The sequence below is a fragment of the Ochotona princeps genome, chromosome 1 (assembly GCF_030435755.1).
Source record: "Ochotona princeps isolate mOchPri1 chromosome 1, mOchPri1.hap1, whole genome shotgun sequence".
Taxonomy (NCBI): Eukaryota; Metazoa; Chordata; class Mammalia; order Lagomorpha; family Ochotonidae; genus Ochotona; species Ochotona princeps.
Window position 1 is genome coordinate 159,005,210 of NC_080832.1, and position 12,985 is coordinate 159,018,194.

The window sequence follows — 12,985 nt, forward strand, 5'->3', positions numbered from 1 at the left end:
ATCAAGAGACAAGAGCATCCACGCCGGCAGTCCATGAAATGCCACGGGACTCGTCCACATCAAGGGTCAAGGTTCTGATTCATGCCACAACATGAATGAATGCCCAAACCATCAGGGTGAGTGAGCGGCCGGTGTTGCTGTCCAGCCAGTTAGCCCTGTGCTTGGAGCATCCCTCAGTAACATGCTGCTTTGAGCAATGGCTGCTCTGCTTCTGATCCGACTTCCTGCTAATGTGCCTGGGGAGGCACAAGCAAACACACAGATCTTTAGAAATAATCAGAGCAAACAAAAGGGGCCAGACACGAGTGAACCCATGTTGGGTAGCTCAATTTACAAGAAAGGGCAAACTTGCAGAGACAGCAAAGTAGGAACGCTTTGGAGAGCTAGCAAGTAGCTACAGACAGGAGTGAGGGTTCCCTGAGGTGTTAAACAGTCTTCCAAGTTAGATTGGGGTCATGGATGTACAACTCGAAGGGTATTGAAAGTCATTGAATTTCACACTTAAATGCTTTGTGCTATTTGAATTTTATGGTGTATAAATAACACCTTGGTAAACTTGATGGTATGTAAAGTATACCTCAGTCAAACTTTAAAGGGAAAAGCAATTTGTCATGCCTGACGTTGGAAAGACTTAGGTTGCAATGGCGACTAGTCCCCAACCCTCTAGAAAGGTGCCAAAACCAGCCAGCGACATGGCTGTCATGTAAGTTCTGTCCGAGCAGTGGACAGTCGAGTGTAGCAACCACACCGTGTTTAACACCTAGTGCCAGGTGCACTGCTGCTCCGAGGACCAGCTCCTTCCCCGCCCAGTTAGCTTGCATCAGTAAGAGGGGTGCCGGGAGCACCCTTCCCCCAAGCCTCAACAACAAACTCACAAACTCCAGCAGGAAGCTGTCAGTCAAGGGCAGCAAGGAACACCTCAGGCTCCGGTTGGGGTCAGGTGTGGGTCAAAGGTGTCATTGCTGAGTAGAACTTGACAGGGCTTCCTCAAATCAGCAGGATTTTTTCCAGGCAAATAAGGACCAAGGCGGTTGGAGGGGGGGAATCAGCATGAAAGCACAGAGCTCTCCCGAGGGATTAGCGATTCTACAGCAAATTCAAGCAGGAGGCAAATCAACCACTCTCCATCCGTCTGCCAACGTTCATTTCCAGGGTCCAAGGAACTCGGGCTGGATTTCACTCCCCTAGACCTCGTCCAAGTACACTGTCAGTGCTCAAAGTATACCAAGACAGTAACTGGCAAAATCTCAGCCACCTCCACAGACCACACCCACTCCCCAGAGGACTGGACGGCGAAGTAACAGAGGTGGCAAAGGAGTTCTGCGCTGGGAAAGGCAGGGAGGGAGGGGCGTGGGCTACTGCCTCAGGGGCTGCCTGACTTTTCTCAAGCTGGAAGGCTTTCCTCCTTAGCAGACAACATTCTGAGGCAAGCAGAAGAGCAGGGCTGCCTGCTGGTGTCCCAGGAGCCTGACCCAGGGTGTCCCGTGGGAAGCACAATCTACAGACGCTCCAGCCTCATGCAGGTGTGCAGTACCTGTGCCCAAGCGTCATCTGTGGGTCACTTATCCCACCTGACACAGCGCCAGTGCTGTGGAAATAGTCATTAGCCTGTGTTTAGAGAGTCACAGGGAAACGGTACAGATTTCAAAACAATGTTCATAGCTATTCAGCTGCAATGCCGTCTCTCTCTCTCTCTGTCTCACACACACACCACACACACACACACAGAATATCTTTCATCTGCTGGATCACTCCCCGAAGCACCACAACGCCTGCGGTTGCGCCAGACGGAAGCCTGCAGCCTGAAACACGCTCCAGGACTTCAACCAGCATTCCTATGGGATGTTTAGCCTGCTATGCCACGGAGTGCCCGCCAGAGGCTTTGGCCTTCTAAACCTCACCAAGTGAAATCCTGTCTGAGCAGGCAGGATGTCAGTTCACTTGTTCAACACACCCCAATGAAGTCCAGCGTGCACTCTAACGGAGGACCACTGATAGGGAGTAACTTTTTTCTCCCCTTGTCTGCAATCTATTTTTGACTTCTTCGCTATAAAACTAAAACAGGTCACCACAGGAAGAGGTGTCATTCAGTGAAATGTTTTATAAATTTTTATTTATTTGAAAAGCAGAGAGCGAGAGAGCGAGAGAGAGAGAGAAAGCAACTGAGTGCAAGTATCTAGCTACTGGTTCAATCCCCAAACACCTGCCATGGTCAGAGAGGGGCTCTGACCTAACCTGGGAGCTAGAAGCACAGCCCAGGTCTACAGGTCGTAGCAGGAACCCAGCGACCTGGGCTCTACCAGCTGCTTCCCTGTGTGTTCATAGCAGGAAGTAGGTATTGGGATTCAAATTCAGGCTCTCTGACAAGGGGATGTCGAACATCTGTCTCAGAAATGTTATTTTTTCGGTGCTATAGGTTAGTGGGCCAATCGTCTGCCTTCAAGCACTGGCATCCCATGTGGGCGCCAGTTTGTGAACCACTGGCTCTGCTTCCCATCCAGTTCCCCACTTGTGGCCTGGAGAAGCAGTCAAGAACAGCCCAAAGCCTTGGGACCCTGCACCCACACGGGAGACCTGGAGGAGGCTCCTGGCTCCTCAGCTGCAGCTATGTGGCCCTTTGGGGAGTGAACCAAATGGTGGAAAATCTTTCTCTCTGTCTCTTTCTGCCTTGCAGGTAAAAATAAATTTTTTTTATAATAAAGAAATGCTATCTTTTGATTTTACTCCTCCTGCTGCTTGGAGGAGTAACAGAATACTTTTTAAAAAGATTTATTTATTTTTATTGGAAAGGCAGATATACAGAGAGGAGGAGAGACAGAGAGGAAGATTTTCTGTCCACTGAGTCACTCCCCAAGTAGCTACAAAGGCTGGAGTTGAGCTGATCTGAAGCCAGGAGCCAGGAGTTTCTTCTGGGCCTACCACACAGGTTCAGGGTCCCAGGCCTTGAGCCGTCCTTGACTGCTTTCCTAGGCCACAAGCAGGGAGCTGGATGGGAAGAGGGGCTGCCGAGATTAGAACCAGCGCCCATATGGGACCCTGGTGCATTTAAGGTGTGAACTTTAGCCTCTAGGCTACCATGCTAGATCCAGAGAAATGGAATATTAAAACAGATTTATGTCTGTGGCTTTTGCCAAGATCCTGGAAGATGGTATAATTAACACAGTGAAAGTGTAATTACACATTCTCATGGCAGTCCATTTTTGATGATGATATTTGTGGAAACATAAAATAAGTTACACTATCTATTGAGGAATTTTTTAAAGATTTATTTATTTTCATTGGAAAGGCAGACATACAGAGAGGAGGACAGACAGAGAGGAAGATCTTCTGTCCAATGGTTCACTCCTCAAGTGGCTGCAACAGTCGGTGCTGTGCCAATCCAAAGCCAGGAGCCAGGAACTTCCTCCAGGTCTCCCACGCGGGTGCAGCATCCCAAGGCTTTGGGTCGTCCTCGACTGCTTTCCCAGGCCACAAGCAGGGAGCTGGATGGGAAATGGAGCTGCCGGGATTAGAACCAGCGCCCATATGGGATCCTGGCGCATTCAAAGCGAGGACTTTAACTACTACGCCACTACGCTGGGCCCATATTGAGAAATTTTTTAAAAGATTTACTTCATTTATTTGAAAGGCAGAATTAAAGAGAGAGAGATCTTCCTTCTGCTGGTTTACTCCCCAAAACGGTACAATAAACAGGGCTGAGATAGGTCAAGCCAGGAGCTTTTACATTTCCCATGTGGGAGGCAGAGGCCCAAGACCTGAACCAATGCCCATATGGGGGATGCTGGCATCTCAGGTAGCAGCTTAACTTGTTATGCCACAGTGCCAGGCACAGGCCAAATAAATAAATAAATACGACTTACTTATTCACTTGAAAGGTAGAGCTACACACACACACACACACACACACACACACACACACACAGAGGCAGGTCAGGCCAGAACCAGCAGCCTGAAGCTCCACCTACGTCTCCCGTGTGGTGCAGGGGCCCAGTCACGTGGGCTGACCCCGACTGCTTCCCCAGGTTCATTAGCCGGGAGCTGGATAAGAAGTGGGAAGACCAGGGCTAAAACCAGCACGCAATCTTGACATTGCAGATGGCAGCTTAGAGTACTATGCCACAATAAGAGCCTCAGGGCGGTTTTTGAGTCCAGGAAATCACAATGTTTTTATTTTTATTTATTTATTTTGTTTTTTTTTAGATTTATTTTTTTTAATTTTTTTTTTATTACAAGGTCAGATATACTGAGAGGAGGAGAGATAGAGAGGAAGTGGAGCTGCCGGGACTAGAACCAGCAGCCATATGGGATCAAGGCGAGGACCTTAGCCACTAGGCCACGCTGCCGAGCCCCAATCACAATGTTTTTAACAACTCAACACAAGGTCAGGACCTCCAGCAGCCTTCAATTCTGCTGAGTTATTACATAACTTCTGGCAACTGAGCCTGCTCTTCTGTTTAAGCCGCGAGATTTCCAGGGCCCTGAATCTTGTCAGAGTTTAAGCAGGCATGGGTATGAACGAACTTCCTGGGAGAAGGAGCCAGGGAAGAATAGTGAAACTAGCTGAAAGATTAAGAACAGGGCGTAAGCCGTGGAACACTCCATGGAAAACCCAACGCCTGGCCAGCAGACAAAGTCACCCAGACTGGGTCCCTTGCAGGCCACAGCCTCCCAGCTGCAGCTCCTTCTAGAATGCTCAAAACTCGCGCCACGGATAGTCTGATCGTATCTGTGACAGGTCAAGTCTTCCCCAGAGAGTGAACTTCCTTGAAGAAAACTCACGGGTGTCCCAATTCACAGATTTCCTTTATTAGCAGGAAAAGCCAGCATCTCCAGCACACAAGATTGTTAAGGCACACTAATAATAAGACGTGTTCTCCAAATGTGCCTTCCCTTTAAGGCTGTCGAGGCATCCATGATCTCAGAAGCTCTCCGAGTGGGAAGCGTTTGCGCACACGAATGCCCCCGGGATGTAGAAATAAGCCAGTCATATAGCACTGGGCCTTGAATAGTGGCACCTGCCAGGATCTTGGCTTCTGGTAATGCAGCACCAACTTTAAAAAAAAAAAAAAGACTTATTCATTTTTACTGGAAAGGCAGATATACAGAGAGGAGGAGAGACAGAGCGCAAGATTTTCTATTCTCTGATTCACTCTCCAAGTGGCCGCAACGGCAAGAGCTGAGCCAATCCGAAGCCAGGAGCCTGGAGCCTCTTCCAGGTCTCCCACGCGGGTGCAGCATCCCAAGACTTTGGGTCGTCCTCAACTGCTTTCCCAGGCCAGAAGCAGGGAGCTGGATGGGAAGTGGGGCTGCCGGGATTAGAACCGGTGCCCATATGGGATCCCGGTGCGTTCAAGGCGAGGACTTTAGCTGCTAGGCTATTGTGCTGCCCCCACTTTTTTTTTTTTTAAATGATCATCTTCTAACTTATAGGCAACTATCTTCTTTAAAAGCATTATTTAGTCCAGTGTTTGTCATCTGTGACTCCACTATTCCATATGAGCACTGGCTGGAGAGCTGGCTGCTCCACTAATCCAGCTCCCTGCTAATGTGCCTGGGAGAGCAGCTGGATACGGCCCAAGTGCTTGGCCTCTGTACCTGCATGGGAGACCCTGAGGAATCTCTGGGCTCCTGGGTTTGGGAGGGCGCAGCCCTGGTCATCGCCGCCGCTTGAGGAATGAAACAGCACGTAGAAGACCTCTTTCTCCTTCCTCCTATTTTGTTCTCTAACTCTGTCTTTCAGATAAATAAATCTTTAAAATGATTCTTTAGGTTTAATTTACTTGAAAGCAGGGGTGGGATGGGGGAGTGGAGAACGCCTGCAAACAGCTGGATCTGGGTCCAGCCAATGACAGAAGTCAGAAACTCCATCTGGGTCTCCCATGGGGGCGGCAGGGATCCAGGAACTCGGGCCAGCAGCACCTGCTGCCTCTCGGGGGGTACATCCTCGGCAGCTCGAATGGAGCGTGGACTCAGTCCCGTACCCGGGCACCTCTGGGCTGTGAGCACTCCAGGCAGCGCCTCAGTGGTTATGCCAGCTCGGAATTATTTTTTTTAGAAAGATTTATTTAAGGGGCAGAATGTGAGAGAGAGTCAATGAGAGGATCTTCTATGTGCTTGTTCGCTTCAAAGCCAGGAGCCTCATTCATATATGGGTGAATATATAGCCTCTCATATATGGGTGCAGGAGGCCAAGAACTTGGGTCATCGTCCTCAGCTTCTCCCAGGCAAATTAGTAGGGAGCTGGATCGGAAGTGGAGCTTCCTGGACTCGAACACACAGCTCTATGGGAAGTCAGCACCCTAGGCTGTGGGTTTCCGTGCTACTCCACAGTGTTAGCCCCACCAGCACTGAAATTTTCCATATGTTGAGAATATATAGAGTCTGAATGTCCTCCCCAAAACTCAGGTGGACATTGAATTGCCATCACGAAGGTGTTAGGGAGGGCTTTTGGTCTAACGGAGTCCTGGCAACCCTGACGCAAGCTTCCCACTGGCATGAGCGGCAGTGGGCAAGGCCCAAGCAGGTGGGTTCCCACTGTCCATACGGAAGACCGGGAATGAATTCCTGGCTCTCCCTTTCCTTACAGGCGCCTGCTGAATGAACTGGTGACTAGGAGGGAAAAAGAATTAGGATCTTTAAGGGGCGTAAAGGAGACGGATGAGTCTGCTAATTCAGGCCTGACTATGCCTACCTCCCTTCCCTAATTGGAAATCGTGGGCAGAGCTGACGCTTAGCTGAGCTGAGACACTGCCCTCTTGTGGTGGACTGGACAGGAACGGGCGAGGCGGGAAGGACTGAGCCGGTGAGCACTGGGGGGGAAAGAGGGAGGGAGAGGAGAGAGGTGGGCCCGAAGTCCCAAGTGGAAGGCAGCCAGCGTCCTCGGTGGGCCCCGCCCACCTTTCATTCAGCCTTTATGGTCAGCGATGAGGCCATGCGGTCTGACCTTCTGAGGGACCTCCAGAGGCACAGCCACTTCTTAGGGGACAGCCGATGACCAGGTGACCGTATTTGGGTTTGTTAAGACCTTGCGATGCTGTTACATTGGCCATAGCTGACAGCGGCACTCGGGTGGTGCAGCTAGATGAGCTCCAGAGAGGAGTGGCTGTGCATGGGGCAGCAGGGGATTGGCAGACGCAAGGGGAAGAAGCAGAAAGGAGAAGCTTTAGGCAACTGAAGCCACAGGCAGCTGTGCCGCGAGGCAAGAATAGGGAAGAGACATAGACCAAGCATGGTAGGCAGAGGTAGGAAGCCAGCTGCTGGGTAGGAAGCCACCCCAGTGCTGGGTGCCCACTGCCCTCAGAGCCGTGACCATACAGTCACTTCCTCTGCTGCCTGTAACTTTGAAACGCTAGTTTGAAAAGATTCATCTATTTATTTGAAAGGCTGACTTAGAAAAGCTTCCACCTGCTATTAGCTACAGTAGTCAGGTGTGGGCCAGGCAGAAGCCAGGAGCCAGCAACTGTACCTGGATGTCCCAGAGGAGTGACGGGGCACTGCTGGGCTAGCCTCGGCTGCTCTCCCAGTGTGTTAGCAGGAGGCTGGATCCGAGGTGCAGCAGCCAGGACCCAAACCAGTGTCCATCTGGTGATGGCAGGCAGCAGTCTTGATCTACTGTGCCACAATGCCAGGCCCTGTTTTTTTTTTTTTTCCTAGAAAATCTAAATTATTCTATGTGATTCACACAATGTTTCTCATGAGCACTGCTGTTCTAGCTCCCTGTTGGGGGATATGTCAGTTGTCAAAAAAATTTTTTTCGGAGCCTATTGCTTCACTAAGAATCCTAATAATAGGGCTGGACATTGTGATGCCACAAGTGAAACTGCTTTTTTAGGACCCTGGCATCCCATATTGAAGTCCTGGGTTCTAGCTGCGGCCAGTCTTCCCCCCATCTCCCCGCTCCCTGGGAAGGCAGCAGCGGAAAACCCAAGTACTCGGATGGCGGCCCAGGGTTCTGCCTTTGGCCTAGCCTCGTCTCTGCTCTCGCAGGCATTTGGGCAGTGACCCAGTGGATGGAAGACCGCTCTGTTTCTCCTTCCAAATCTTTCTGCCTTCCAAATAAATAAATCCCTTTTTCTCTTTTGAAGCATTTTAAGCCTATGAGGCTTTGTACACCAACATCAAAAGCAACTATGTGCATTCGCAGTCCTAGCTGACCCTTGAATTATCTGGAAGCTACTCAAAAAATGCCACTGGCCAGGTCTGGCCCAGAGGAGAGGCTCTCTAGGAAGCAGGTTTGGTCTCAGACACTTTTTGAAAGTTCCAGGTGGTTGAGACAAGCAACCAGGCCTTAGCCACCAGTTTAAAGAAGCCATGAGTCAAATTCTCACATGGATTTCATTTCCTCTTCCCTTTGCATTATGAATCGGAATTTTTAATTGCAGATGGAACCAGCAGACCTGAGTCAGTTTACCACATACAAGTTGAGATTATTAAATCATTTGGCATTGGACCAAAGGAGAGGTGCAGCTAACTTAGGAGCCACTGGGATGTAATTGGAAATCAACTTATAAAGGACCTCAGGCCAAGAATTCCTGGTGTGTAATAGACAGGCTCCTAGCAGGGTGACTGGAACACACATCGCACATCACACTGAAGTTTGACCATCAGTGAAGCGAAACACTGAACTAGCCGTCTATAACGCACTTCAACTTTCAGACTCGATCCTGAGAAAGCTGTTGCAAATGAACAATTTTGAAGTTGTGTGCTTCTCACATTTTGAAAGGATGGCCACTTCAATGGGGCAAAAATATTACTAAAACGTTCAAAGCGTTGTTGCTCACACTTCACGCACAACTGAAGTGTTTACAACTGAAGTGTTTACTCCTGACTCAGATGTGGTGCTGGGAGAAGTGAAGGCTTACCACTCGCTTGTACAGCCACCGACTGCCCTGTGTGCAGTTCACAGCACACGATTCTGACACAAAGACAGCTGAGCATGTGAGCACCACCCGCTTACATACTTGGGTTTCCAGTCTGCCTTGACTGTCTCAGCTGTAGCATGGAGTTTTATGTCTCTTCTGTGACTACAGCTGCTATAAAGATCATTTCTATAAAACTGGAAACCATATAGAAATTTAACTGTCAAAGATTCTATTTTCTAGGCAGCCTACTAGCTTTCTAAGTTTGAAGTGCTCATTTGAACAATTCTTATTAAGCAGTTTAACGGTAACTGCTGTAACATTTAGTTCACCCATAGAAACAAAAGTTAAGGAACATACGTACCGGGAATCCTATTGAGTGTCACCCAGAAATGTTCATCGGGACTGTACGTGTCCTTGGACCAGGCGAGTAAGTCCCGGGCAAGCTGGTTTTGGAGGACAAAGTTGGCAAATTCTCTCGTGAGAGCCACATAGGCAGTACCAAAGTAAATGGTCACATTGTGAGGAGGAGGAGGTTTCAATTTGGTTGTTTTATGCACATAGGAGTTTCTCTTGTTTAGTAGTTCCCTGTGGACGAATTTAGTCCGCCCAATGGCATGAGCTGGGGGCAGCACCCCCGGGGTGATGTTCTTCCCTTTAAATCCTTTCAGGTACTGAATGATTTCCCGGTTGGTCTTCAGGGGGAAATCTTGCCCGCACGTGTTGATGAGGTATTTCCAGGGCACCGTGGAGGCCACGAGGTCCTTCATGCAGTTTAGGTCGGCCTGGAGCCTGGAGATGCCCCCATAGACCACAGGCTCCAGCTTGGAAGCCAGAAAGGCATTGGGAAAGCAGTTCAGTAATTGGTGAACAGCGACTTTAAATGCACCTGTCGCCTTCTCATCCACGTGCACGCAGTAGACGTTCTGAGGCATGTAGATGGCCCTGAAGACTCTCTCGAAAGTGCCGAAGTCTTTATGGATGGTCATGATGAAGGCCAGCGGGAAGCCGGCCTCCTCGGCGGACAGCGGTTCTGTTATATAATGACTTTGTACCACGTACTCGTGACAGCTAGACGCCTGGAAGGTTGTTCTCAGTGCGTTTTCTGATACCGGTAGGACCTTCCCGGAAAGAATCTGCTGACAGGCGTCTGCTAACACTGACGCATTGGACAGAGCTGCCCTCAGAAAGCGTTTATTCTCCCATAGCTCACTGTTGTACACAAACACGAAGACTAGCGCAGACACCAGGGACATGCTGAAGAGACATTGCCTCCACGAGCCCATCATTCAAAGCCAGGAAGTGAGTCAGCCGCGTCTGGCTCTGGGATCACACTGGCGACAGATCCAACTTACATTTTTTTCCCCTCCGGCTCCAGAATCAGCCTCTTGCTGCAGGCGGCTGTGCCGGCTTTGTCCTCTCAAGGTGCAGGCTGCCGTCCTGTTCGCTCTCCTCCCTTCCCCCTTCATTGGCTGCTGTGCGGCCGAGGCTGCGTTTTCACTTTTCTTTGACACATTTCTGAAGTAGTTCTTTTGCATGGGCTTTATACCCCTCCAGGTCAATCTGCGACCTGTTAACTACGCAAAAACAGCCCGCCCCTGGGAGGTCCTGAGTCCCAGGGCTCCACCTGTCCCCACAGGGAAGTGGGCAGCCAGTGAGCTTACCGGGCGGCGGCCAGTCGCGGCTCCAGACTTCAACCCCAGCCTCTTCTCCGCGTCAAAGGCTGCTAACTGTGTCAGCTCAGGCTTCCTGTTAATCATTGCGTTCGACTGACCCGGTTTGTTTGCTTAAACAGCACTGCCAAGTTAAAAGCTTTCAGTTTGCAACATGTGAGCTGCTGCTAGGGGAGACATTCTGCCGATAAAAACGTCCCGCTTAAAAATAAATCGCTTAGCCCTTCCCTCACACCCCCACCCTCTGCAGCCAGGCTGGGCTTGCTTTGCAGCACGGCGCACGCACGACAGCCCGTGGGGCCAGAAGCTTGGCAAAGCTTACGTCCCCCCCCCCCCCCCGCCGGTCCTGGAAAAAAGTCCTTGAGAATGTTTGTTAATTAGCAAGCTTTTACCTCATCCTCCAACTTCCTGCACGGGGAGATGGCGGCAGGGAAGGGATATACAGGATCGGAGTCGGCTGATGCTAAATGACTCACTTCATGTTCATTTTTAGAAAAACTGATTTATTTTAGAATTTTACTTGTTTATTTGAAAGGCAGAGAGAGAGAGAGAGAGAGCGAGAGAGAGAGAGAGAGATTCCCTCTCCAAATACAACAGCTGGGCTTGGGCCGCGATGAAGCTGTTGACTCAGTGAAGGTTTCCTGTATGGGTGGTAGGGACTCAAGGACTTGAGTCATGCCACCTGCTCCCCAGGAGGTGTGGTACTACGAGACTGGAGGGGGAGGGCAGGAAGAGGGGCCAAGATCTGAACCCAGACACTTTGTTTTGGAACGCAGGCATTCTAAGCAGTGTTGCCCTGGATAACCTCTTAAACACACACACACACAGAGGGAAAAAAAAAAAAAAGGAACAGATTGTAAAACTTGTGTAAGGGGTAAAGCTAGCGACTGAATGACAAGCACAGCATACTTGGAGGTAGGGGAGAGACGCTCTCTCAGTTTCTGCTCCTGAACTGGGGAGAGGCTCTTCGATTCAGGTTTATCCGTGCTTTCAAAGGAGTTTCGTTACGTGCAGAAAAGCAAAAAGGCTTTTTCCACCATTGCTCCATTGGGAGAATAAAGTGGCGTATAAAGCTGACCATCCCACCCGGGAACAAATGGGTGGAGAAGGAAGTGACACTCAGCATGGGAGTCCACGAAGCACACCCATCCCTCACACTCAAGGAGCGCCCCCCACAAGACGTCTTCTTCCTTTTTTATGCCTGCCTCTGTCAACCCGTGACGATGGCATCTCCAGTCTACAGTGGCAAGGTTGCGTTCTGTGACATTTAGCAGCCAGCTGCTCACATGGGTGTGGCAGGGAGTTCCAACGGGCTTTGGGCACCCATATTCCTCACGGGACTTGCTTCCGGGATTGTCTCTCTAAAGCAGACAGTCACATATGGATTGATTGAGTGCTCAAGTTCTCGTGGTCTTGTTTCCCTGATGGGGTTAGTGAACGGCTCCTGGAAGCAGTCTAAGGTCAGACGAAAGGCTTGTATGCAGGAACATGGTATATAAGACGCGTATTTATGCAATAATCCTCTTAACGATAAAATGAGGTGTATCACAGTTAGTGTACAAAAAAGAGCATTTTCCCATCCTATACTTGCAATTACCTTTTGCCCACAGACGTAGACATTTTTACTGTATTAAAGCACATGTCCAATGCAAGTTTACATCCTGGTTTTGGCATCTAGTATAATGGGGCGCCACCGCTGCTGGTACACACTGCTTGTCAGGTTAACTGACAGTGGACAAGGAAGGAAAATGGAGTTTCTGCCCCCCGCCCTTCCTACCTCCTCTCGCACCATTCAAGTTCACAGAAGGTGTGAAAAGTGCACCCCTCCTGCCTTCCCCACCATTCACAGCAACTGCCAGAGTGGAAATTACTCCGGAGGCTCCACGCACCTGGGTGCTCCTGCCTCCTGTTGTGCTGTTAGGTTAGTTAACTACAGGAAAACTTTGGGCTCTGGCAACGCCCTTCCTGCCTGAAACTTGGTTTGTACTGCATGGCTCTCAATCAGGTTGGAGGATGAGAGCCAAAAACCCCTGACTTTGGCAGCTCAGCGCAGTGGCTCCTGGAGTGTAGCGGGAGGTGCTGTCAGCAAACTTGGGAAATAAAGCCTCCTCCTAACATCCTACACTTGGGTCTGGTGTGATCTCTCTCATACTCACAGCAGTAATAGCACGTTATCCATGGTCCTCAAGGTTATTCTTTAAGATCCAAGCCTGAGGGCCCGGCGGCATGGCCTAGCAGCTAAAGTCCTCACCTTAAACATGCCAGGATGCCATATGGGTGCCGTTTCTAACCCCGGCATTTCCACTTCCCATCCAGCTCCCTGCCTGTGGCCTGGGAAAGCAGTGGAGGACAGCCCAAAGCCTTGGGACCCTGCACCCGTATGGGAGACCTGGAAGAAGCTCCGGGCTCCTGGTTTCAGATCGACACAGCTCCAGCCGTTGCGGCTCACTTGGG

The 12,985-nt window shown here is 50.1% G+C and overlaps 1 protein-coding gene across 1 annotated transcript in view; it reads right to left on the reverse strand.

The window, feature by feature from the left end:
• GCNT2 (glucosaminyl (N-acetyl) transferase 2 (I blood group)) overlaps nucleotides 1-10,263 on the reverse strand; it is a 68,978-nt gene extending 58,715 nt beyond the window's left edge. Inside the window, exon 1 of the mRNA XM_058667968.1 lies at nucleotides 9,223-10,263. Coding sequence (XP_058523951.1) covers nucleotides 9,223-10,147 — 925 coding nt within the window. The 5' untranslated portion in view covers nucleotides 10,148-10,263. The remainder of the gene's footprint in view (nucleotides 1-9,222) is intronic.
• Between the last annotated feature and the right edge of the window lie 2,722 nt (nucleotides 10,264-12,985).